Here is a 27,526-nt window from a genome sequence, read left to right as displayed (position 1 = left end):
GGAGATCCAACAACCCGCTCAATCTAAGAATAAATACTCCTACACATGTGAGACCCCAGGTACATTTTAGTTTCCATATTTCACTCTATTCCATTTTGATCTCTATCACTAATTTGAGTGTTGTGGTGTTAACCATGTATGTGCACTTCCGTGATCTACCGCATCAGAGATTTGCAATGTCTTACTAGGAGTCCAACCTCCTTACTCAAGCATAATTTTAGTTTTGATCCGAAACAACAAAAATCACATAAATTGCATTTTTCATGATTCCTTAACTAGTTAGGATGTTCCTCTCATACTAATATACTTAGATATTTGGGGGCTAACACCCATAACATCAATTAATAATATAATAATAGTAAATATGATTTTCACTTCATAAGATATAAGATATGCTTAATCAAACTTAAAGAAAAGAAAAGAGTTTAAAACCTTGCAAAAACATTACACATTTTTACTTGAAAAATAATCTTCTTTAAATCAAGAGATTTGAAATTTAAAAGTGAGAACATTCTTTTTTTTAAAATAAAAATCTCAATCATCCATCCCTATTAATTAAGAAAGTAATGAATATGAGAATGTTTTTCAAAAGTTCTTGGATAATAGAATAAAGAAAAACAAAATGACTTCAACGAGAACATTCTTAGGACGCTTGTTAGAGTATGTTTGGATTGATGGAATATAATGTAATGAGATGGAATAAAATCGAATAAATTTAAATTCTGTTGTTTGGATTAATTAAAAATGCATGGAATGAAGTGGAATCAGATGGAATGCATTCCATCACATTCCATCACTTTTTGTACCCTTCAATTTGGATGGAATGATAAAATTGTTCTCTTCCGTTGTGAAATATCCCAACAATGAAATTGTATCTTTATTCCATTCCGCTCCGTTCCACCCCATTCTATTCCATTCCGCTCCGTTCATTTTATCGTATCCAAACATAGCCTAGATTGGTGGTATGAGATGAAATGGAATGGAATGGAGTGGTTACTAATGAGATTCTATTGTTTGGATTTGCAAATAATTGATGGAATAGAACATGGATGAAATCCATTCCATCCAATTTCATCCAAATCTCTATTTTTTGTTCTATCCAATTTGGGATGTATGTGATGGAATGAGAAATTTTTAATAAAGTAACCCAACAATGAAGTGGGATCTATATTCCGTTCCGCTGCTTTCCGCTCCGTCATGCTCCATTCCGCTCCACTCCCCGTTATGTTCCATCAATTCAACTATAGTCTAAACTCTAAAAGATTGCTTGCTTGACCGACATACTCGTGAGCAATCTCTAGTACTCATTCTTGGATTTGGAGGAATCAAATTCCTTGATCATCTCTAAATAGAGGTTGATCAAATTAAGTAGATTCCTTATTAAAGAATGAGTTGAAATGTGTGTATCTAGCTAATAGAAACACTATTTGACTAGTACTAGCTTAGAGTATAAAAAGAGTATAAAAAGAGTGCCGTGACGTTCTCTCTCTCATTCAAACATGAATTCGATTTCTTCAGGCAGAGTCAAGCCTCTTCCTCTATCATCACACTTCCGTCTCCGATGCGCCAACTGCACCAACTTCTCCATTCCCCTGCGTTCAAATTCTCCCCATAATACTACTAGTACTTATCTTTCTTCTCTCATTGTATTTTCTCTTTCTTCATCTAACTATTTCTAATGCACAATTCTTGTTTTTCTCTTCTTTTTTTCAGTTCGCTTGGCGGTTTCCAGTCCCAGGCTTCCCCTCAAATGTGCTGCATCTGCAAACTTCTCCGATTCCAACCCACCCGATCCAACTCCGAATCACTCTTCTCATCCCACCACGGTACCATTACATCTTCAATTATTTTGTTACTACTATTCAATTGAATAAACTTAAGAAGGGTTATTTTTAACCTATTTTAGATTAAATAAGCTTAAAACAATAACTCATATACGGTTTGGATTAGATCTTCACATTTCATAACTGTAATATGAAAAGAAATGGATGGAATTTAATGGAGCGGTGAGGGCGAGGGATGGAATGTAGTGGTATTTCATTGTTTGAATTATTTAATATTCTAATGGAATGGTACGGATTTCATTTCATCACTTACAATCATATACTGCTAGATAATCGATCTAGAAATATACCCTCTGATGGCACAAATGCTAGTCAAATATGGTATAAATATCAATCATAGTATCGGGGTGAATACTAGTCATATATGGCAGATTCTTTTCTATAATCAAGTTTGGTTTTTGTGAAAATTGTGCTACGCAGATAATTAAGAACAGAGTAATGCAGCACATAACTGTTTTTGGTTGTTATATTTCTTTCCTCAGACGGTGAAACAAACTATTTTGGAGATTCTGAAGAACTCAAACTCACTTCTGCCTCCTGCTGTCCTTGCTAGTACACTGCTAGCTCTTATCTACCCTCCTTCTTTAACCTGGTTTACTACCAGGTCTGTGTATGTTCTTCAAGAATTGGTTGATGAAAATATTGATGTATCTCTTTAAACTGCCAATGCAAAATGGAATGCAGTTGTGCAAACTACTGATAGCTGAAACACAATGGAATCTAAACTATAACTTATGATTTTTAAATGATCTCAGTCATGAATTCGTAATTATTATGTGATGTACTTGCAGATACTATGCACCTGCATTAGGATTTTTGATGTTTGCAGTTGGGGTCAATTCAAGTGAAAAAGACTTCCTTGAAGCATTTAATAGGCCTGCAGAAATTGCCACTGGTTATTTTGGCCAATTTGTTGTGAAGCCTCTTCTTGGATATCTGTTTTATATTATTGCCGTAACTGTTTTTGGTCTACCAGCAGGAATAGGTAAGAATTGAGAAAGGTCTGTCATAAATAATATGAAAAATTACGCTTGCGGTACTTTATATTTGACCAATTATCATGATTAGTCCTTTAAGTTTCTAATAGGCCGCCGAGTAACTTTAGCTAAATAATATTAGAGAGTTAGTGGGATATGCATTCTAATTTTTTTGAGGTTAATGAATCAGGCGCAGGGATTGTATTGGTGGGTTGTGTTAGTGGAGCTCAGCTCTCAAATTATGCCACTTTTCTAACAGACCCACAAATGGCACCATTAAGCATAGTAATGACATCACTGTCAACTGCTTCCGCGGTTCTTGTCACACCACTCTTATTGCTGTTGCTCATTGGGAAGAGACTGCCTGTAGATGTAAAAGGAATGGTGTTTAGCATTACACAGATTGTGGTAGTACCTATTGTTGTTGGTCTGCTTCTAAATCGGTACAACTATTGTTTCAAATTTAAATAGACTTTTCTGCATTAATGTCTCCTTTAAAGGCATTGTTTACTTACGTGATTTATTTTTTACAGCTTCTTTCCTCGTATTTGCAATGCTATTCGACCATTTTTGCCTCCACTGTCCGTATTGGTGGCAGCTATCTGTGCCGGAGCACCCCTTGCTCTTAACGTGGAGGTTATTAAATCTCCACTTGGAGTTTCTATCTTGCTTCTTGTTGTTGCTTTCCATTTGTCAGCTTTTATAGCTGGTTATGCACTAGGTGGTTCTATCTTCCGTGATTCTCCTGAAGTGAAGCCACTACAGCGAACAATTTCCTTTGAGACAGGTACAATTTTTCTTCCATTTTCACCCATCAAATGCTTTCACTAGCTTATGTTACTTAAGACTTAAGTAACTTATTTTCTCCTATGGCAGGAATGCAAAGTAGCCTCCTTGCTCTGGCTCTTGCTAATAAATTCTTTGAAGACCCAGTTGTGGGTATGCCTCCAGCAATTTCGGTAAATTCTCAACTCTGGTTAGACTCCAATAACAGTCATGTACCCTATCAGTATAAGCTGTCTTGATGCCTCTGCATCTTCTCTTTCACTTGTACTTATAACTGTACAAATGTGTCTGAATGAGATGAACAAAATACTATTTTTCATTTTCACTTGTTTTAAAGAGACAGAGTATGTTATACGATTTAACACCCTTCATTGCATATTCATGCGTTGAGTTGATTACTTTGTTGTGTTGGAAAACTCAACTATTGTTTTTAGTCTAAGAAATAGAAGGATTTAAATAAAGCATCTATATACTGTTGTAAACACAGTTTATCGTTGTATGACATGACTAGTCTACACAGGGAAGAAACATAGCACTAAATCAAAATATTATCTGATTGTAATATAAATGGCTAATTTCTTTTTGCAGACTGCTATTATGTCATTGATGGGATTTGGTCTTGTCTTGATCTGGGCCAAAAGAGGAAAGCATGAGATAAAACACAACACCTGAAAGGTATGGATTTAGGTGTGTAATAATGCACATTGGGTCCATCTTTTATCTTAGCGAGCACCGGTACTGCTGAAGCTATTCTGAGAAGAAACCAACACCAGGAAGAAGTTTGATATCATATATACATTATATACCATTAAAATTTAAAAGTACTTTACATCACACCACCGGTTCTAACACGGTTTTTGCGAGGGTAGTGTTGAACCAGTGGTGTGAAATAAGTGACATTTATTTATTTATGTTTTAGTGACTCTTTCAAATTATAGATACATCAAAAGCAAGTTGGTGATTAACAAAATCCCACTTCACCATTAGTCACTGTTACAATTATTTTATGTTTTTTTAGTTAACAGTTTCTATCAATATTTTAATTATTTTATTTCTCTAAACACTCACAATAACTGTTTACATTAGTTATGTAGTTAGTTTTTCTTTTTTCTTCGTGTTAATAGATCAATGTGTTGTGTACAAGTGTGACTTGGAAGTCTCACGTTGTTTAGAAAAGTGGAGGTTGAGCACTTTATAAGTGAGAGGATCCATACATCTATCACCTTAAAGTTTTGAATGAATATGTTGTGTCTCTATCACTTTTGTGTTGCTCTTGATCTAATGTGGATGCTCCTTTTGATGATCCAATGTGGTATCAGAGCCGATGATTCAATTAAGAGATCGGTTCCTTGTATCGAAAGTCTTCCAGACAATGTGGTGGTCAGGCGGCGTGTTCCGTTGTAGTGTCCACAACGGCGGTACAAATGTAAGTGGATGAAAGAACTTCTACTTGAGGAGGAGCATAGAGGATGGACTCGCACTTGAGGGGGAGATTGTCGTGTACAAGTGTGAGTTGGAAGTCCCATATTGTTTAGAAAAGTGGAGGTTGAACACTTTGTAAGTGAGAGTATCACCTTAAAGTTTTGGGTGGATATGTGGTGTTTGTCTAACTTGTGTGTTTCTCTTGACCTAATGTGGATGTTCCTCTTGATGATCCAACAGTGGTATAAGAGTCGATGATTCAATTAAGGGACCGACTCCTTGTATCAAAGTCTTCCCGACAATGTGGTGGTCAAACGGCGTGTTCCGTTATAGTGTCTGCAACGGCAGTATAAGTGTATGTGGATGAAAGAGCTTCCGCTTGAAGAGGAGCATAGTGGATGGACTCACGCATGAGGTGAAGATTGTTGTGTACAAGTGTGAGTTAAAAGTCCCACGTTGTTTAGAAAAGTGGAGGGTTTAGAAAAATGGAGGTTGAACATTTTATAAGTGAGAGGATCCATACACCTATCACCTTAAGATTTTGAGCGGATATGTAGTGTCTCTCTCACTTGTATGTTATTTACCTCGCTTAAATTCTATGAATCCAACCGAAGTATCATAAGAAATTAAGAATGATCTCATACACGGCGAGATCAACCTGTAGCATTAATGAAAAGATTGTTATTCCAAAATATAAACATTCATTACAGTTTTTATCTTCTATAGATTGCAATGTACTTACTAGTTTATCATAATATATATATATATATATATATATATATATATATATATATATATATATATATATATATATATATATATATATATATATATATATATATATATATATATATATATATATATATATATATATATATATATATATATATATATATAAACAAATTGTTAATATGCGTAAATCAATAACTTTTGTAAAAAATAAAAAGAAGAAGAAAAAAACTATTCTTCAAACATGAATCCAGAATGCAGAGACTTAAGTTCTTGATGAACCGAATTTCATGTTATTCTATCTAGCACTTGTCTTTCAATGAAAATAATCCATCAAAATCAATTAAAATAAGTAAGAATCTGTGCTGATGAGTGGACCCAATATTTAATTCAAATCCACTTGTCCATTCCCACTAACTCTTACACATCACTCTCTTATTAGTGCATAATGCAGTCCATTTCATATATCTTGTTGTTATTTATCAAATAGAAAAAGTATCCATTAAACAATTTCAATCATGTTTTTTTCAATGGAAGATACAAACAAACGAACCATAATTCGTCAACAATTTTTTCAGTGGAGTTTATAATCCAGCTAAATGCAAAGCAGTTCCTCACTCTAGCTGGTCAAGTCGAATATAAACTCTGATACAAAACATGTATTCAACAATTTCATGCAAAATGAATCACTTGCATAATGTAACTAATGTTTATTGCTCACATCTTTCACTCTTCCATGTTAGAAAACCTCCAATATACGTGCCATGCGCGACCAACGTTTCTTCTAAATTCTCGACTCGCTTAGGTTCGCACTTCCTACGTAGTACTCACTCATTGTGTTTAGAAACATTTCTTTTCTTCCAAGTTTTTCTATCTGCAAAGAATAATAAATTCTTTTATGCATGCTTTTGTTGTTGGCTTCACAGAGTACAGGAGTTCCAAGCTACCTCTCATATGTGCATCGCTGAACTCTTCGGATTCCTTGCTTCCCGATACAATCCCTCAGGTATTTTCGATTCAAACATAACATAATTTATTTGCTACCATAAAAAATAAAACAAGTTATTATGTTTCTATCATTAGATAATGAAGCAAAAATCAATGTTCATTTTGGAGATTCTTAAGCAAGCAAATTCACTTCTACCTTACGTAGTCTTTTCAAGTACACTTTTAGCTCTAATCTTCCCGCATACTTTTACGTGGTTTACCAGCAGGTATGTCGATTCTCTGTATGAATTTGTTGATAAAAGAGTTATTTTACGATTAATTTCATATTTTAGCATATGAACAAACAAGACTTGTATGTGATTTACTTATGTATTTACTTGCAGATACTATGCTCCTGCATTAGGATTTTTGATGTTTGCAGTTGGAGTGAATTCAAGTGAAAAGGACTTCCTGGAAGCATTTAACAGGCCAGCAGAACTTTTCACTGCTTATTTTGGTCAATTTGTGGTGAAACCTCTTCTTGGTTATCTTCTTTGCATAATTTCAGTAAACGTATTTGGTCTACCGACGGCAATAGGTGAGGACGATCCCTTTTTTTATAAGCAAACGTTAAAAAGTTTGTAGTTACGTAAGTTTTTAGGATTTGAACTCTGAATTTCTTCCTTAAAACTCATTCGGTGTCCCTCAGGCGCGGGGATCGTATTGCTGGCTTGTGTTAGCGGAGCGCAGCTCTCAAGTTACGCTACTTTTCTATCCGACCCGCAAATGGCGCCATTAAGCATAGTTATGACATCGTTGTCAACTATTTCTGCGGTTTTTGTCACACCACTCTTACTATTGTTACTCATTGGGAAGAAACTTCCTATAGATGTAAAAGGAATGGTGTTTAGTATTACACAGGTTGTGCTTGTTCCTATTACATTGGGTTTACTTCTAAATCGGTAATACTATATTTCAGCTCAGATCAATTTGTTAACATTAGTATTTTCTTAAAGGGTGCTGCCTCTCATAATAGAATTTTTTTTTTCAGATTCTTTCCTCGTATTTGTAATGCTATTCGACCGTTTTTGCCTCCACTATCGGTATTGATAGCAGCTCTCTCCGCAGGAGCACCACTTGCTCTTAATATTGAATCAGTTAAATCCTCCTTTGGTTTTGCTATCTTTTTGCTCGCTGTTGCTTTTCATTTGTCATCTTTTGTAGCTGGTTATATTCTTAGCGGATTTGTATTTCGTGATTCTCCTGATGCGAAGCCATTGCAGAGAACAATTTCCTTCGAGACAGGTACAACTTTTCTTCCGTTTTCGTTCATCGGGTGCTTGAAGTTGCATATATTACTTTATTGAATAAATAAATTCATCTGTCTAACAATGTCAGGAATGCAAAGTAGCCTCCTTGCCCTGGCTCTTGCAAATAAATTCTTTGAAGATCCAGTTGTTGGAATGCCTTCTGCAGTTTCTGTAAGTTCTATAATCATCACGGATTTGTGCGCTGGTTTGTGACAAGTTACTTGCATAACAAGTTATTCTAAGTAGAGCTGTTTAACAGATTTATTTTATTGGAATTGTAATATAAGTTGATAACTTTGGTTGCAGTCTCCGCTTATGTCTTTGATGGGTTTTTCTCTTGTTCTGATTTGGTCAAAAATAAAGAGCAAGTCAGAACTTAGCAGCTGAAGAAAATATTGATACAGGGGTACATGAATTGGTTCATCTCTTGTGTGTTTTAAATAACATGAATTGACAGGGCAAATAAATTCAGCTTAAGTTGTTTTAAATAACATGAATTGATTCTTAGCTACATGAATTGGTTCATCTCTTGTGGTTGATTTGGCATGAGAGAAATGAACCTATGATAAGTTGCAGATAGTAAACTTCGTTTTTCCAATACATTGTAATGGAATCTAACATACGATTAAATTAGAAAAAAATGATTTTCTTCCTACACGGTTTATTATAATATTTTTACAACAAAAAACAATTTGTATGATTAAAAGATTAAATGACGAATACAATTAAGTATGCCAAAATAAAGATGTGAATTGAAATTATATATGGCCATCCTAAAATCTATACAATTAGGTATGTCAAAAATATATTTGAATTTTTAGTGTTAAAGGCGCTCTTATAATAGATATTTTTAAAAATGGTTTTTATTTATTATTTTTAAAAATAATTTTTATGAAATTACTCAAAAATAATACAAGTGGTTGAACGGTGAAAAATTAGTTGAAATTTGACACTGAACCAAGAAACAAATAATTTACTAAGAGGTATTTGAGTCGTTGACTAGAGACCGTCACACATCAGTGAGAAATACAATGAGAGACTGATTAAGGTTGAGATGACTAGAAACATTTCCCGTGTGTCACCATTACAATGAGAGACGAATTAAGGTTGCTCGTTTGTCACCACTCACTAGTGAAATTCTCAAGAGTAGATATGGACATAACTTAACTAGTTGAGAAAAATAGTTTAATGGTGATAGGTTTGAATTATGGAAAGCTATATTTAAAAAAATAATTCAAATTTTTGATTTTAGTTTGTGTGAAACTATAATCAATGCATTGTTTCTTTCTACTCACCTTATTAATGATAAAGTGGTAGATAAATCAAATTTTCTTTAAACCACAAAAGAAAAGAGAAAGTTTGAAATTCATTTTAAAACAAAAAACTTATTAACAATGTCTTTAGATGAAATTGAACTTTTCTATGTGCATAATTGTAATTCTACCAAGGAAATGTGAAATACTTTTGAAATGATATCTGAAGTTTCTCCAAGTATCAAACAAGACATAATGAACACACGAGACGAAGAAGACGAATGTTTACCCTTAGAAGTTTTGAAATTAATGTTAGAACCTTCATCACTAAAAAAATCTAGGAATTAAGAATCAGAAAAAGAAATATGATCGAATCCTTAAAACGAGAGATGGAAATATTTACAATTTTCAAGAAAAATCCAAGAAGGGAGAAATCGTGGAGAACTTGAATGAATTGATTCAACTATTAAAGGATGAAGGTTTGAGCTCAAAACTAGAAGCATCTTTAGCTACTTCATCAACAAACTTGTGCGAATACAAATTAACTCCAATAATTTATGTCAAAAGAACAGTCTTCGTGGTTAAGCAATCCTCAGAGGATTGAACATTAAATAAATGAACTTTATCAAGAGAGTATGAAGAATAAGTTTCATCTAGTTGAATATTTGAAAGTAGGGAGAAAGAAATCTCAACGAACAAAACATTTAGAGATTCAACCTTTGGTAAAACCCTCGAAGAATCTTCTTTCAACGAAGAAGATTGAACTTTGCTTGAAAACATCCAAAGATGAAACCTAGGGTGTTTTGCATGTTTAATGAAACCGTAACACCTATTAAATGAATTTGTGTAAAGAAAAAAGTATACTCTCGAGTATACCCACCGTACCTAGAAATGTTTGATTATGCTAAAATTGGTGATCCAAGAATGATCGTCGATGGTGTATATCAACGGTCTTGATCAAAACTAATACTTGTTAAGGATGGTATCAACATTTACGATCTGTGTTGATTAGCTGACCTCTTAGTAGGTTAAGGATATTAGTCTATAATGGATTCATCTATCTCGTGTTTAACCAACTCTCGCATCCAACGATTTGAAGAGAAAGACATACAATAATGTGTTGTCGTACCTTTGAAAGGGAGAGGTTTATGGTAGTACACTTGTTAGAGGTTAAATAATTGAAAAACTCTGATTAATCCTCTAAATAAGTGCTTTTATTATTGGATCATCAATTTAGAATTATTTTCACTAATGAAATATATGAGCTTCTAGTGTATTTTAAGAAAAGGATGCAAAAAGAGTAGGCAAGGGTGCAAAAAGTAGTATGCCAAAGCAAAATTCCCAATCCAAAGCCTAAAAGTACCAAGAAGGCTGAAAACCTATGCGTTTCAAATTTTAGGTAAAATCAAGTTGAATCTTCGCCTCGAAGAAAAACAGGTTTGCACATTAATGGAGAGTGCACAAAATGTTCAATGTCATTAATGCCTAATTTATTAGGTCAAGAATCTAAGCAATTAGATAACCTAATTTGGCAAGTTTTGACTCTCATATTTTATGGATTGGATCTTCAATGATTTTGTGATGTTCTTACTCACCCAAAAACCTCCAGAAGCTTTTCTATAAATAGTTAACTCTAATCCCTTCTTTTGCATATCATACTTTTATCTTCTTCTTATTATTGTGTGAGCATATTACTTTAGTATTCCATCATCATCACCATGGCACAAAATATGTTAATGTTTATCTCTAGTCCTCCCACTGATGACTTCTCATCCCAACAACAAGAAATAGATTCTTTCAAGACTTCGCAAGAAGAATCATCTCAGGAATTCACACCTTTGATTCTGGAATCTTTCAAGAATATTGAAGATCTTTGAAGAGTTAAACATAACAAAATACATCTTCAACCCTTCAATAAAAGTGTATCCATCTTTGGTCAAGATGTTCTTCTCAAATCTCTACTTCACTGATGGAATATTTTATTCCAGAGTAAGAAAACACAAGATATCTCTATCTTTGGAAGATTTTGCAAACATCTTAGATCTTTCTCGTGATGAACCTCTCTTTAAGCCAGATGAACAAGGAGACAACTTCAACTACAAGACCAATGCCTCCGCATTTATGAAGAATCCAAAATATTTGATTTTATCTCCATTCACTATAGGTTATATGTGCCCTAACATTCGTCCGATCCATTATAGGGAAAACCATATACTCTTTCCAAGAAAAAGCAACTTCAATCACCTAACTAGGCCTGATGTTGCAATTTTATGGGTGGTTACAAACAAAATCGAAACATATTGGCCAAGTGAAGTGATACAATACACGATGGCAAGAAAAAGGAAAGGAATATGCTTACCATGTGGTGACTCGGTCATAAAAATCCTAGAACACATTGGTTTCAACCTTGAAGGAGAAGATTATGAGGAATATGTAAAAAAAGTAGAAGAAGCACCATTAGAAATGATGAGGTATACAATCCTTGATGGAAAAGTAATTGTGATTTAAGACTCCTAGTATCTGCGAGGTTGCTTTCGTTGAAACGGGTATGCCTTGAGATTGAAGACTCCCAGTATCTAGGAGGTTGTGAGGTCGTAAAACCTTGTTTGTAAAACAACCTTCTTATTTAAGTGCCATAAAACCTTCGCCTGTTGCAATTTGAGACTCCTAGTATCTGGGAGGTTGCTTGAGGCGAAGCGTGTCACCTTACAATTTAAGACTTCTAATTTGGGAGGTTGCAAAGTTGTAAAATTGTGTTTTGTAAAAGGTCATAATTAAAACAAAGTCATTATAGGTTAAGTCATGGTATTTTTCACATCTTAGGGTAAATTATTGGAAAGGGAAACTCAATTGTTTTTATAATTATATTTGTTAATTATTAGTTATCTTTCTAGTTTTTACAATTTGCACACAAAATTGCGCTATGGGCACCCTCGGTTACAGTTAAAAACTGACCATATTGTATTCACAAGTACAATCACCTTTTCCTTGTATGATGTTAATGCAATCTTTGTGAATACGATAATTTTGCTTATCACATTATGTTTTTTGTTTGCATAAATACTACGAATGCAATTTTTCATCCAATAGTGAGCAAACTCGTCATACGCTTAACACCATCCTTAAGACTTCACTGGAGGAGGCGAATTGATCTCTTATTGAAAAAAAAAACACCACCAAGTTATGCATATGGTGGACTCTCCCCCAAAGCTTAGATCAACGTTTGTGCCTGATGTCACTTTCTCGCATTGTGACACGAAGGGAATCTCGTCCCATGAAGAAGACCCCATAGTCATCAACATGCAATTATTCAATTGGGATGTCGGGCACATCCTATTAGATTTTGGTAGCTCCGACAAGGTCTTCTACTTAGACATCTTTGAAAGGTTACTACTAGATCTATAACATTTACAACAATTCAAAGGCTCCTTGGTTGAATTCTCAGGCGAACAAGTTCAAATAAAATGCTACATCTCTAATATATATGTTTTTGGATGATGCAAAAACACCAAATCAATAAAATTCAAGTACCTTGTTGTAGACACTTCATCATCATACAACATGGTTATCATAGTTTGAACCTGTAACACCTTAGTTTTTAATTTATTGAGATTATTTGATTTATTACGTTTTGTGTATTTATTTAATTATTGAATAATATTGATTAAATAAATAGGGGTAGTGAGGGTGTGTGACCTTGAGGTGAGAGTGCGGGAAGTAATTAAAGGCTAGTATAGTTTGATCAATATATTAGAGTTTATTTTAATAACTAAAATAGTGATATTTTATTAGATTTATTTAATTTAATAGAAAATAGAATAATAGAAAATAAGGACTATCAATAGTATTTTTATTAAAATAAAGTTAGATATGAGAAGGACATTTTGGTAAATTATGTGTGTGTGTGTGTGGGTAATGTTGGAAGTCACTATTTGAGGGATTAGGTTACTAATAAAAATGTTAGTAAAGAGTTGTGACAGTTTCTAAGTAAAAATAGAATTTGGTGGAAAGAGGAAGAGGCAAGGGCTATGGCATATGAAGAACATCCATTGAATTTTTGCTGGAGAATCTAAGGAAGAGGGATAATTGATTCAATAACGAGTATAATGCATGAGGGGTAGAATGAGGAATCCTTAACCTCAAATAGGGAAATTGAGATTTGATAAATTCTGAATTTCTATGATGTTTTGATGTTATTGGCTGTTTTTAAATGATGAATTTTTTGTGCATATATGTGTATTATTTTCTGTTTTGAGATATTGATGTTTTCCACCATTTTTGTTTGAGGGTTTTGAAGTTTTTGGGAGAATATGATTTGGAGGAATTAATGGATTAAATGTTCTAAACCATGAAAGTAATATGTTATGGATGAATATATGTCATGTATGTATTATTTTTGGTTGATTTTGATGGCTGAGAGTGAAAGAATGAGAGTTTGCATTGATCTCCATTGCTAAAAGCATGTTTTGACGTTTTGGATGTCAATGACGGGCATCACGGCCATGACGCCCATGACCGTCATGCACTTGTAACTTGCGTAATTGGTTGTTTTGCTTGTATTGAAGTGGATAATCCAATTTTTTGACTTTTGTTGGCTGTTTGGCTACTGTTAGTCATTGTTTGATGTTGTTGTGATGTGAGTTGATGATCAAACATATTTGATCGAAGTTATGAAATAATCGATGAATGATGAGAGTGTTTTGAATGTTGTTGAACATGTGGTTATGATGAGTCGTGTATATTTTATGATGATTTCGTGATGATTGATTATGCGCTTTTGTTGTATTGTTGTAACCGTGAAATAATAATTCGATTCGGGATTATTATGTTGTTGTCAATGCATGTTGTTTATGGTCGGTGTGGACCTTAAACGTTGTAGTTGTTATTGAATTGCATTGACTTGTATGATATGCATCATATGTCATTGTTGTTGTGAAAGAGACGAGTTCATAGGTTTGGTGTAGGATTTTGTGACTTGTCCCAAGCTCGGCGTTGGGGCTTCGAGCTCGGTGCGGGTTTTGAGATTCGGTGCGGGACCTGGTTTGAACGAGGAACCTTTTGTTGAGTTGGTACTGTTGGTGTAAGCCCTAGAGGCCAATACTTTTGGTACTTGCATTAAATTATTTATTAATAATAAAAGGCTTTTTTTAATTATGTTTGTTTAATAAAGTCCCTAGAATAGATAGTCTGTTTAATGTATCGAGTGTGACTTAATCATGAGATCCCATTAAACATAAGGACATTATTCTTAAAGTATCCGTAGTCGAGCTTTGTTGTGAAGTGAGATAACATTAAAGCATTAAGACTATTATGTATATAGACGGATGATCACATCTCATGGATCATAGATAAGGAGTTATCAAGTCTTAAACATAGGTATGAATATTAGGAGTAATATTTATAATGGATTGATCCTCTATGAGAATACCATATAGAATATTATGCAAAGTGTCATAAGTTATTCTCATGGTGATAGTGGTGTATACCATCCTTCGACTTGAAACCACTATGGAACCTAGATGTAGAGTCGAGTGTTTTATTGCTGATCAAACCTTGTCCGTAACTGGATGACCATAAAGACAGTTGATGGGTACTCCACGAAGTATGCTGAGGGACGTGGGTGACCTAGATGGAATTTGCTCATCCTGTGTAACAGGATAAATGTCTACGGGCCCAATATTGAACTGGACAAGGATGACACGGTATATGCCTTGTGTTCAATATAGACATAAGGGTAAAAGGATAATTATACACATAAGTATTATCACAAAAGGATTTGTCAGATCACATGACATTTTCGTGTCTGTGGTAGCAGTGATGAGTTGCTAGATACCGCTCACTGTTTATTATGTTAAATACGTAATTTAATATAATTACTAATGTCGCGAAAACCTACCTGGTCACACACAAAAGGACAGATTGATGATAGATAAAGTAAATAAGGAACACCGTAAGGTACAGTTCACTTAAGTGAATTGTAGAACATCGTAAGGTACGGTGTACTTAAGTAGAATATGAAATATGGTAAGATACCACGCGCTTAAGTGACTTTGGCATATCATAAGATATGGGCCACATACATTTAAGTGGGGTTTTTAGCTTGTAGCCCACACAAGTGCTTCTATAAATAGAACCCTTGTGCAGAAGCATTTGTGCAGTTGAAATTTCATTTCTCTCTCTCTCTCTCTCTCTCTCTCTCTCTCTCACACACACACACACACACATACATACACACACACATACACACACACACACTCAAAGCCTTCATTCGTTGCAGCTAGCGCTGAGATTGAAGGAATCTGTTCGTGTAGACTGAGTAGAGGCGTTGTCACCATTGAACGTTCATGATCACTCCTTAGATATGCATCAAAGGTTTCAATCACCACAATAGGTAACAATTCTATCACTGATCATGCCCATTCGTAAGGATCGCTAAAGGAGAAATTTTTTAATTTCCGTTGCGTTTTGGATCGCTATTCTCCTTCAGTGGTATCGGAGCCGCTTACGAAACCATGCATCTGATAGCTGTTTATTTTCTGTATTTTCTGTAATAATACGATTAAAAGACAGAATGAAACAAAGAATAAACGAGTAATTAAATTTGATATCATGTGTGTACGATTTGGATGAATGATGTTGATTATGCTTCAGAATTTGACGTTAGTATGGTGAAGCAACGATACATCGATCGTCCATAGGTTACACAATTGAGATCGATCAAGTTATATATATGATATAAGTAATTCTGATGCAAAATACGGTATATATGATATATTGTTTCTCTTTCGTTCATTCAAACACTTAGTGGTTGTTTTCCTTTGAGCGATCAATGGTCATTTGCTTTGGAATTCGACGAAAGTATGGTGAAACAATGACGTATTGATCAATCATACTGAATTAACAATCGAGGTATATTTGACGGTATGAAAGGGGTTGTGTTGTCAAAGAGTTATGCGATTAGGGTTGTGACTGCGCAAGAGTTGTGGTTTAAAGTATCAAGTGTTGATGCGAAAATCTACGTAAATTTCAAATGAATTGTTCATTAAAATTTTGCATCGGGGCGTTGCCCCCTTGACCGGACAGCGGAACCCCCGGCTAACTCTGCGTAGTGTGATTGGTCGCCGAAATTTAATTTGGTTTATTTAATTAATAGAATTTAAATTAATAATAATAATGTGTTTATTATTATTGTCTTGTGGTGATCAGTTATAGCCTTAGTTTTCCTTTATTTTGTTTTGGGATTTTAAAATATGACATGTGTGTCGTGCCTCTCTTTTAATCTCTTAATGTAACTTCTTTTCTCATCTCACTTTATTGTATGTAAATCGAGTTTCTTTTATGTAATGTAATGTCATGAAGAAAGAGAAGAATACAATATCAAAGGAGGACAACCTTGAAGATCTTGCTTGGAGAAGCTTAGATCGTTATTAGGTTAGCTTAGGTTCTATCATTGGCTTTGGAGAACAATTGCGCTAGGGGCCATAACTGTTTCATTTTGTATGTATGTTGATGCATGTGAATGTATGTTGATGCATGTGAGAGACGATTTATATGATAAATAAGCCGGTGAGATCAGAATAATTGCAAAATCCCTCAAATTAAATATTAAGTTTATGCTTTCCAAGTTTTAGCACCCATCAAGACTAATATCGGATAATGTAGGTTTCGCCACACGAGGTGCATATTCTATATTAGTAAGGTGCGATGGGATAATTGTAATATCCAATTGCTAAAACAATGAGTCAAACTTAACTAAACAAATTATAATAAGATTATATATGTTTAGAAGCAAGAGTTGGAAATGATCCATGTGATGGATTGGAATAAGGAGTTATTCACCCAACTAAAATATTCGAGAGTTGTATTAGATATAACTGGAAGGAGTTCCTACCTAAATAACCTAGTTTTGTGTAATCCGCCTACGCGGGCTTAAAATAAAGTGAAATGTGGATCTCGACCCACTAGAAAATCTTTCAACGAGATTTTCCGAACCAAATGGTGAGGGTAATTTGTTTTGAGTAAAATAGTGGGAGCATATTTAATTAAAGGCCTAATTAAATATGTTATTGATACTTATATTTTCATTATTCTCTTGTAGATTACCATGACAACAAACACCTCTAACAACATTTTGCGATCAATCTTTGATAAGGAAAAATTGTTTGGGATAAATTTTCTGGATTGACACCGAAATCTGAGGATTATCCTCAAACATGATAGAAAGTTGTATGTCTTGGAGAAACCTGTTCCTGAAGAGGAACCTCCTAGTTCTGCACCTAAGGCAGAAAGAGATGCTTATAAGAAGCATGTCGATGATACCAATGAAACGGCTTGCCTCATGCTAGCTACCATGAACTCAGAGTTGCAAAAGCAACATGAGAACATGGCAGCGTTCAATATGATCGAACACCTGAAGATGCTCTATCAAGAGCAGGCAAGGCATGAAAGGTTTGAAGTTTCAAAAGCCCTTTTTCAAGGCAAGTTAGATGAGGGAGCCCATGTAGGTCCCCATGTGCTTAAGATGATTGGGTATATGGAGAACCTTGAGAGGTTGGATTTTCCCCTCGGAAAGGAACTTGCGACTGATTTGATCTTGCAATCGTTGCCAGATAGATTCAGTCAATTTATCCTTAATTTTAATATGAATGATGTGGAAAAATCTCTTCCTGAACTGCTAGCCATGTTAAGAACTGCTGAGCAGAATCTGAAGTTAAAAGGGAAGTCCATTCCGATGATCAAAAATGGAAAGAGACAGAACAAAAGACCCACCAATCAGGGTGATAAAAGGAAAGGTAAGGAAGTTGCCAAACCCAAACCCACTGCTCCTGCTTTGAAGCCTAGTGGAGGCATAACAAAGGAATGCACCCGCTTCCATTACGTTAAGACCGGACACTGGAAGAGAAACTGCCCAAAGTACCTTAAAGATAAGAAGAATGGAGTAGAGACTTCAACTTCAGGTATTTTTGTTATTGAAATTAATTTATCTACTTCTGCATCATGGATATTAGATATTAGATGCGGTTCTCACATTTGTACCAATGTGTAGGGGCTAAAAAGGAGTAGAGATTTGGCAAAAGGTGAAGTTGACCTACGAGTTGGCAATGGAGCAAAAGTTGTTGCTTTAGCCGTAGGAACTTATGTATTGACTTTCTCTAGTAGTTTAATAATTTAGTTAGAGAACTGTTATTATGTAACTGCAATTAGAAGGAATATTATTTCCGTTTCTTGTTTGGACAAGTTTGGTTTTTCATTTATAATAAAGAACAATTGTTGCTCCATTTATTTGAATGATATATTCTATGCTACTGCACAAATGAATAATGGACTATATGTCCTTGATATTGAAATGCCTATTTATAACATTAATACTAAAAGGATGAAATCTAATGAGTTAAATCCAACTTACCTTTGGCATTGTCGATTAGGCCACATAAATGAGAAACACATTTCCAAACTCCATAAAGATGGATTCTTGGACTCTTTTGATTATGAATCATATGAGACATGCAAATCTTGTTTAATTGGAAAGATGACAAAGTCTCCATTCACGGGAAAATGTGAAAGAGCTAATGATCTTTTGACCCTCATACATACTGATGCATGTGGACCACTGAACATACCAGTCAGAGGAGGTTTTCAGTACTTCATCAAATTTACTAATGATTTCAGTAGACATGGTTATGTGTATTTAATGAAACACAAATCAGAGTCCTTTGAAAAGTTTAAGGAACTCAATAATGAAGTACAAAACCAACTAGGTAAGAATATTAAAACTCTTCGATCAGATCGAGATGATGAGTATTTAAGCGTAGAGTTTGATGACCATCTGAAAGAGTGTGGGATCCTATCCCAAATTACTCCTCCGGAACACCCCAATGGAACGGTGTATCTGAGAAAAGAAATCAAACCTTGTTAGACATGGTCTGATCCATGATGAGTTACGCTGATCTTCCAAACTCCTTTTGGGGACATGCACTGTTGACAACAGCTTACACACTTAACCATGTTCCATCCAAAAAGGTTGAGAAGACACCATATGAGATATGGAGTGGTAAGAAACCACATATGTCTTACATGAAGATTTGGGGTTGCGAAGTTTATGTGTAACGACAAATTTCAACTAAGCTTGAGCCAAAATCTCACAAATGCTTATTTGTGGGATATCCTAAAGAAACAAGAGAGTATTACTTCTACAATCCTTCTGAGGGAAAAGTGTTTGTCGCTCGAACTGGAGTTTTCCTAGAAAAGGATTTTATTTCCAAAGGAATCAGTGGGAGGAAAGTAGAGCTTGAAGAAATTCTAGAATCACAAAGCATTGATACACCTTTGGAGGAATTAGAGCAGGAAACACAAGTAGTTGTGGAAGAGCAACCTGCTCAAGTAGAACAAGATCAACGTAGGTTAAGCAGGATACATCACCTACCTGAGAGATATGGATATCTTATAACTAATCAAGGTGATGTATTACTCATGGATCAAGATGAGCATGTGACCTACCAAGAGGCCATAACTAGTCCCCGAGTCTGAGAAGTGGCTAGAAGCCATGAAATCTGAAATGGATTCCATGTACACAAACCAGGTTTGGACATTGGTAGAGCCTCCTGTAGGAGTTAACCCTATAGGATGCAAGTGGGTCTTCAAAAAGAAGACTGGCATGGATGGTAAGGTACATACCTATAAGGTAAGACTGGTTGCAAAAGGATATAAACAAATTCATGGGATTGACTATGATGAAACCTTTTCACCAGTTGCAATGCTTAAATCTGTTCGGATTTTACTTGCTATCGTTGCATATCATGATTATGAAATATGGAAGATGAATGTCAAAACTGCCTTTCTTAATGGGAATCTTCTTGAGGATGTGTACATGACACAACCTGAAGGATTTGACATACCAGAAGAAGCCCAAAAGATATGTACGTTACAAAGATCAATCTATGGATTGAAGCAAGCTTCCAGAAGCTGGAATCTTCATTTTGATGAAACCGTAAAACAATATGGATTCATCAATAATGAAGATGAGCCTTGTGTCTACAAGAAGTTTAGTGGGAGTATGATCATCTTCCTGGTATTATATGTAGATGACATATTACTCATTGGAAACGATGTCCCTACCCTACAATAAGTAAACTCTTGGTTGGGGAAATGCTTTTCTATGAAGGACCTGGGTGAAGCATCCTATATATTAAGAATCAGGATCTATAGAGATAAATCATAAAAATTGCTTGGCCTAAGTCATAGTACATACATAGACAAAGTGCCAAGACGCTTTAATATGCATGATTCCAAGAAAGGATTCATACTTATGCAACACAGCCTGTATCTATCAAAAACACAATCCCCTTCAACTAAGGAAGAAAGGGATCGCATGAATAAGATTCCATATGCATCTGCAATAGGATATATCATGTATGCCATGTTATGTACTCGACCAGATGTCTCGTATGCTTTAAGTGCAATGAGTAGGTACCAATCTGATCCCGGTGATGCTCATTGGGTAGCTGTCAAGAATATCCTTAACTATTTTAGAAGGACTGAGGACTCATTTTTTATATATGGAGGTCAGGAAGAGCTTTCTGCAATTGGATACACTGATGCTAGCTTCCAGACAGATAAGGATGACTTTAGTTCGCAATTTGGTTATGTATTTTGCTTAAATGGTGGCGTTGTGAGCTGGAAAAGTTCAAAGCAAGATACCGTTGCTCATTCTACAACCGAGGCCGAGTATATTATTGCCTCAAGTGCAGAAAAGGAAGTTGTTTGGATCAAAAAGTTCATTGGTGAACTTGGTATAGTTCCTAGCATTGTGGATCCCATTCGTCTCTATTGTGATAACAATGGTGCTATCATACAAGCTAAGGAGCCTAGATCTCACCAACGATCCAAACACATACTTAGGCGTTATCACCTCATTCGAGAGATAATAGATAGAGGAGATGTGAAAATATGCAAAGTACCTACACTTGACAATATTGTTGATCCACTAACAAAGCCTCTTACACAACAGAAGCCTGATGGCCATACTAGATCTATGGCATTAGGGGTATGCCTGGTTGGCTCTAGGGCTAGTGGGAGATTTTTGGTATAAGCCCTAGAGGCCAATACTTTTGGTACTTGTATCGAATTATTTATTAATAATAAAAGGCTTTTTCTTTATTATGTTTGTTTAATAAAGTTCCTAGAATAGATAGTCTGTTTAATGTATCAAATGCGACTTAATCATGTGACCCCATTAAACATAAGGACACTATTCTAAAAGTATCCATAGTCGAGTTTTGTTGTGAAGTTGGATAACATTAAAGCATTAAGACTATTATGTATATAGACTGATGATTAAATCTCACGGATCATGGATAAGGAGTTATCAAGTCTTAAACATAAGTATGAATATTAGGAGTAATATATATACTGGATTGACCTGCTATAAGAATACCATATAGAATGTTATGCAAAGTGTCATAAGTTATTCTCATGGTGATAGTTGTGTATACCACCCTTCGACCTGAAACCACTATGGACCCTAGATGTAGAGCCGAGTGCTTTATTGTTGATCAAACATTGCCCGTAACTAGATGACCATAAAGACAGTTGATGGGTACTCCATGAAGCATGCTGAGGGACATGAGTGACCTAGATGGAATTTGCCCATCCCGCGTAATAGGATAAAATGTTGAACTGGACAAGGATGACACAGTCCATGCCTTGTGTTCAATATAGACATATGGGCAAAAGGGTAATTATACACATAAGTATTATCACAAAAGGATTTGTCAGATCACATGACATTTTCGTGTCTTAGGTAGAAGTGATGTGTTGCTAGATACCGCTCACTGTTTATTATGTTAAATATGTGATTTAATATAATTGCTAATGTTACGAAAACCTACAGGGTCACACACAAAAGGATGGATTGATGATAGATAGAGTAAATAAGGAACACCGTAAGGTACGGTGAACTTAAGTGAATTGTAGAACATCGTAAGTGACAATGTACTTAAGTAGAATATGAAATATGGTAAGGTACCACGCGCTTAAGTGATTTTTACATATCATAAGATATGGGCCACATACACTTAAGTGGACTTTTTAGCTTGCAGCCCAGACAAGTGGTTCTATAAATAGATCCCTTGTGCAAAAGTATTCGTGCAGTTGAAATTTCGTTTCTCTCTCTCTCTCTCTCTCTCTCTCTCTCTCTCTCTCACTCAAAGCCTTCATTCGTAACAGCTAGCACTGAGATTGAAGGAATCCGTTCATGTGGACTGAGTAGAGGCGTTGTCACCATTCAACGTTCGTGATCACTCCTTAGATCTGCATTAAAGGTTTCAATCGCCACAAGAGGTAATGATTCTATCACTGATCATGCCCATTCGTAAGGATCACTAAAGGAGAAATTTTTTAATTTCCGCTGTGTTTTGGATCGCTATTCTCCTTCAGGTACCACATGCATATGCATCGAGTCACATAGTTGAGTCACATTGCATAATGAGTTGTATGCTAATCATGATTGTGTATGATGCTGAGTTGGGTGTGAGAATGTGATTGTGTGATTGGTGTGAAATATGTGTAGTTGTATATGTTCTACCTTGCAGTTTATGTTTCTTAATTTATTGATTTGAATTCTCACCCCACTATTATTCTTGTGGCCTGTGCTCCTCTTCGGAGTACAAATAAACAGGTAACCGAATAGTTGCGTAGAGCTAGACGATGAGATTGTGATGTTTCGCTTTTTTCTTTTTCTTTTTTGTTTTGCATTCTTAGAATTACGTTGCTCTGATATGTAACATTGGATGTGGCGAACAATGCTTTTTATTTTCGTTTTATGTTAATTAGAGAGTTAGATGTTATACTCTTAACATTTTGATACTCGTGTTGATTTGCAGAGACATTTACCACATTGCTTTAGTTTTAATAAAATATTTTTATGATACTTATATGATTGTGAAGCATGCTTATTTGATAACCTTCGCTATTATGATACCCTAAGTGAAGGTGAGCATACGATGACAGGTGTTGGATATTTTATTTTAAGTTATAAGTGTCACAAAGTAAGTTGTGATTTGAGATGCATGACATGATAATGTGCATATGTGATATAATCTTGATTTTTTTGTTATATTATGTGGGGGAAACTAGGGTGTTACAAAGTGGTATTAGAGAAGGTCGGTCTATCCGGCCAGGTTTTGTATATTGCCCAGTCCATGAGATGTTGATTAATGTGTGTGCATTGTCAATGTTTTGTTTCTTCTAATGTAGTTGCCTACATGCAGAGATATGACTGGAAGAAATGGTCGTGTTATCACTGATGCTTTATGAGTGTATGAGTGCCAATGAGAATTTACTCAAGTGTAAGAAGCCATGTCATCAAGTTAGCAAGTGTTGGAGTACTATTTTGACTTGCTATAATTGTGGAGAACATGGTCATATTAGCACTCGATGTTAGAAGCCTAAGCAGGAAAAGTATAGAGGAAAGGTTTTTTCTTTGTCTGGCTCAGTGACTACCAGTGAGGACTGATTAATCAGAGGTACATGCTTTATTAATAATATTCCTTTAGTTGCTATTATCGATACAGGTGCGACACATTCATTCATTTGTTTATATTGTGTAGGGAGGTTGAATCTTGAGCTGTCATCTATGGGTGAGAGTATGGTTATTGATACCCCTGCTATGGGTTCGGTAACTAAATCTTCGATTTGTTTGAATTGTCCGCTGTGTATTTTTGATAGAGATTTTGGGATAGATTTGGTTTGTCTTCCGTTAGTACAAGTGGATGTTATCCTTGGGATGAACTGTTTGAAGTTCAACCGCGTTCATATTAACTACTATGCCAAAATGGTGATGTTTCCAGAGTTCGTGGGAGGGGAAGATTTGTTTGTATCTGCTAAGCAAGTGAATCAGTCTGTAAAGGAAGTTGCTCTTGTGCTTATGATGTTAGCTTCTTTCGATGTAAATGGTAAAGGAGTAACTGGCAATCTACCTATTGTTTGTAATTTTCTAGATGTGTTCCCTGACTATATTAGTGATTTTTCGCCAGAGTGTGAGGTAGAGTTTACTATAAACTTAGTACCTGACACTAGTCCTATTTTGATGGCTTCATATAGGATGTCCGCTTCAGAGTTGAGTGAACTGAAGAAACAACTTGAGGATTTGCTTGAGAAGAAATTTGTGCGACTGGGCGTTTCATCGTGGGGTGCGCCCGTTCTGTTAGTAAATAAGAAAGATGGTAGTATGCATCTGTGTGTCGATTATTATCTGTTGAACAAAGTGACTATCAAGAACAAGTATCCACTTCTAAGGATTGATGATTTGATGGGTCAGTTAGTAGATGCGTGTGTTTTCAGTAAAGTTGACTTGAGTTTTGGGTATTATCAGATTCATAGTATGGTCATTACGAGTATTTGGTAATACCGTTCGGTGTGTCTAATGCGCCTGGAGTGTTCATGGAGTATATGAATAGAACTTTTCATCAATATTTGGATAAGTTTGTGGTGGTGTTTATCAATGACATTCTGATTTATTTGAAGACAGATGAAGAGCATGCAGATCATCTGAGATTTGTGTTGAAAATTTTACAAGAGAAGTAGTCCTATGCTAAATTGTCTAAGTGCAAGTTCTGATTAAGAGAAGTGAGTTTTCTGGGCCACGTAATCTCTACTGGAGGTATTGTTGTAGACCTGTCAAAGATAGAGGTTGTGACACAGTGGGAGACTTTGAAGTCTGTCACTGAAGTTCGAAGTTTCCTTGCGTTAGCTGGTTATTATCGGAAGTTTATTGAAGGATTTCTAAGTTAGCTTTGTCCTTGACTCAGCTAACTAGGAAGGGTCAGATTTTTGTTTGGAATTATAAATGTGAAGGGAGTTTCCAAGAACTTAAGAAAAAGTTGACGTCGACTCCAGTATTGATTTTTCCGAATTCGATTGAGTCCTTGGTGGTGTATTGCCATGCCTCGAAGATGGGTTTAAGAGGTGTGTTGATCCAGAATGGTCAGGTTGTGGCTTACGCTTCTAGGAAGTTGAGGTTTCATGAAAGTAACCATCCTATGTATGATCTTGAGTTGGCAACTATGGTATTCGCGCTGAAGATTTGGAGACATTATCTGTTTGGCTCCATATTTTAGTTGTTGAGTGATCATAAGAGTTTGATGTATCCATTTGACCATAATAAATTGAATATGAGGCAAAGAAGATGGCTCGAGTTTATTAAAGATTATGATTTTGGCTTCAGTTATTATCCGAGTAAAGCTAATGTCGTAGCTGACGCATTGAGTAGGAAGTCATTACATATGTCGATGCTTATGGTTCAGGAGCTAGAGTTGATCGAGCAATTCAGAGACATGAGTTTGGTATGTGAAGAAACTCCTAATAATGTGAAGTTGGGTATGTTAAAACTGGCAAGTGGTATTCTTAAAGAGATCATATGAGGTCGGAAGAGTGGCGTGGAATTGGTTGATTGACATGTGCTAATCAATCAAGGTAAGGGTGGTGACTTCAGAATTGACGAGAACAGTGTGATAAGATTCAAAGATAGAGTTTGTGTACCATATGTGCATGAACACAAGAAGAGTATTCTTGAGGAAGGTCACAAGAGTGGCTTGAGAATTCATCCCGGTGCTACTAAAATGTATAAAGACTTGAAGAAGTTGTTTTGGTGGCCAGGAATGAAGAAGGAGATTGTTGAGTTCATTTATGCTTGTTTGATTTGTCAGAAGTCAAAGATTGAACATCAGAAGTCGTTGGGTCTGATGCAGTCGTTATCTATTCCTGAGTGGAAATGGAACATTATTTTGATGGACTTTATGTCTGGTTTACTGAGAACGGTGAATAGTTGTAATACTATTTGAGTTATTATGGATAGGTTGACTAAATCGGATCATTTCATTCTGATTCGACTTAATTATCCATTTGAGAGGCTAGCAGAGTTGTATATTGAAAAGGTTGTCACTTTTCATGGGATTCCATCCAGTATTGTATCTTATAGAGATTCAAGGTTTACAACGAGGTTCTGGGGGATTTTGTATAATGATTTGGGTACGAAGCTACATTCGAGTTTTGCTTATCACCCGGAGACAAATGGTTAGACAGAAAGGACTATCCAGTCCTTAGAAGACTTGTTGACGGCTTATGTGCTAGAATACGGAGGTGCTTGGGATATTTTTTTTACCGTTGATTGAGTTTACCTACAACAACAGTTACCATTCAAGTATTAGAATGACACCATTTGAGGCATTGTATGGTAGGAGGTGTATGACACCTTTGTGTTCGTATGAGTCAGGAGAGAGTGTTGTGATTTTACCTTAGATTATCTAATAGACAACAGAGAAAATCAAAGTTATTCAAGAGAAGATGAAAGCTTCTCAGAGTCGGCAGAAGAGTTACCATGATAAAAGGAGGAAGACATTTAAGTTCCAAGAGAGAGATCACATGTTTTTGAGAGTTATCATGATAACTGGTATTGGTCGAGCTTTAAAGTCTTAGAAGCTTGCGCTGCGTTTCATTGGCCCATACCAGATTTTGCAAAGGATATAAGAGGTGGCCTATCGGATTACCTTACCACCGTCGCTTGCTAATCTTCATGATTTGTTTCACGTGTCTCAGTTGAGGAGATACATTTCAGAAGGACATTTTGGTGAATTGGGGGGGGGGGGGGGGTAGGTAAGTGAGAGTAATGTTGAAAGTCACTATTTGAGAGGGATTATGTTACTAATAAAAAGGTTAGTGAAGAGTTGTGAGAGTTTCTATGTCAGAACATAATTTAGTGGAAAGAGGAAGAGCCAAGGGTTAGGGCATAGGAAGAACATCAATTGAAAGAGCTTTGAAGATTTTTGCTGGAGAATATAAGGTAAGGGGAGAATTGATTCAATAATGGGCATAATGCATGAGGGGTAGAATGCGGAGTCCTTAACCTCCAATAGAGCAATTGAATTTGATAAATTCTGAATTTCAATAATGTTGTGATGTTATTGGATGTTTTTAAATGATGAATTTTATGTGCATATATGTGTATTATTTTCTGTTTTGAGATATTGATGTTTTCCACCATTTTTTAGGGTTTTTAAGATTTTAGGGTGAATATGATTTGGAGGGATTGATGGATTAAATGTGATAAACCATGAAAATAATATGTTATGGATGAATATATGTCATGTATGTATTATTTTTGGTTGATTTTGATGGCTGAGAGTGAATAAATGGAAGTTTTCATTGATCTCCATTGCTGAAAACGTGTTTTGACATTTTTAATGTCCATGACGGGCGTCATGGCCATGATGCCCATGGTCGTG

General features: G+C 35.5%; 3 protein-coding genes across 4 annotated transcripts; all 3 read left to right on the top strand.

Annotated features, from left to right (window-relative positions):
* The first annotated feature begins 1,429 nt into the window (after window positions 1–1,429).
* On the top strand, window positions 1,430–4,668 carry LOC127120682 (probable sodium/metabolite cotransporter BASS5, chloroplastic). Of its 2 annotated transcripts, XM_051051196.1 has the most exons (8): window positions 1,430–1,623; window positions 1,714–1,826; window positions 2,327–2,448; window positions 2,636–2,829; window positions 3,012–3,264; window positions 3,355–3,608; window positions 3,698–3,780; window positions 4,196–4,668. In XM_051051196.1, the coding sequence occupies exons 1-8, from the start codon at window positions 1,500–1,502 to the stop codon at window positions 4,277–4,279; spliced, it is 1,227 nt and encodes a 408-aa protein (XP_050907153.1). In that variant the 5' UTR covers window positions 1,430–1,499; the 3' UTR covers window positions 4,280–4,668. The 2 variants fall into 2 exon arrangements, with proteins under 2 accessions (XP_050907153.1, XP_050907154.1); XM_051051197.1 differs by lacking the exon at window positions 2,327–2,448 and having other exon boundaries at window positions 1,537–1,623.
* A 1,330-nt stretch (window positions 4,669–5,998) lies between these two features.
* LOC127120683 (probable sodium/metabolite cotransporter BASS5, chloroplastic) lies at window positions 5,999–8,652 on the top strand. Its single transcript, XM_051051198.1, has 8 exons — window positions 5,999–6,563; window positions 6,685–6,764; window positions 6,842–6,972; window positions 7,090–7,283; window positions 7,395–7,647; window positions 7,737–7,990; window positions 8,084–8,166; window positions 8,302–8,652. Exons 1-8 carry the CDS (start codon window positions 6,416–6,418, stop codon window positions 8,380–8,382), a joined length of 1,224 nt encoding a protein of 407 aa, XP_050907155.1. The 5' UTR covers window positions 5,999–6,415; the 3' UTR covers window positions 8,383–8,652.
* A 15,228-nt stretch (window positions 8,653–23,880) lies between these two features.
* On the top strand, window positions 23,881–24,651 carry LOC127123861 (uncharacterized). Its single transcript, XM_051054040.1, has one exon. It carries the CDS (start codon window positions 23,881–23,883, stop codon window positions 24,649–24,651), a length of 771 nt encoding a protein of 256 aa, XP_050909997.1.
* The last annotated feature ends 2,875 nt before the right edge of the window (window positions 24,652–27,526 follow it).

The sequence above is a fragment of the Lathyrus oleraceus genome, chromosome 2, assembly GCF_024323335.1.
Source record: "Lathyrus oleraceus cultivar Zhongwan6 chromosome 2, CAAS_Psat_ZW6_1.0, whole genome shotgun sequence".
NCBI lineage: Eukaryota > Viridiplantae > Streptophyta > Magnoliopsida > Fabales > Fabaceae > Lathyrus > Lathyrus oleraceus.
Note: the sequence above shows the minus strand (reverse complement) of the source record. Positions and strands in the feature narration are given on the sequence as shown.

What these genes read in the sequence shown, in the direction of transcription:
- LOC127120682 (XM_051051196.1), top strand. Translation starts at nt 1,500, where the DNA reads ATGAATTCGATTTCTTCAGGCAGAGTCAAGCCTCTTCCTCTATCATCA. An exon ending in TGGTCTACCAGCAGGAATAG is followed by an intron (nt 2,830 to 3,011) that starts GTAAGAATTGAG and finishes TTAATGAATCAG; the next exon opens with GCGCAGGGATTGTATTGGTG. An exon ending in GTATGCCTCCAGCAATTTCG is followed by an intron (nt 3,781 to 4,195) that starts GTAAATTCTCAA and finishes TTCTTTTTGCAG; the next exon opens with ACTGCTATTATGTCATTGAT.
- LOC127120683 (XM_051051198.1), top strand. Translation starts at nt 6,416, where the DNA reads ATGTATTCAACAATTTCATGCAAAATGAATCACTTGCATAATGTAACT. An exon ending in TTTACGTGGTTTACCAGCAG is followed by an intron (nt 6,973 to 7,089) that starts GTATGTCGATTC and finishes ATTTACTTGCAG; the next exon opens with ATACTATGCTCCTGCATTAG. An exon ending in GAATGCCTTCTGCAGTTTCT is followed by an intron (nt 8,167 to 8,301) that starts GTAAGTTCTATA and finishes CTTTGGTTGCAG; the next exon opens with TCTCCGCTTATGTCTTTGAT.
- LOC127123861 (XM_051054040.1), top strand. Translation starts at nt 23,881, where the DNA reads ATGGGTGAGAGTATGGTTATTGATACCCCTGCTATGGGTTCGGTAACT.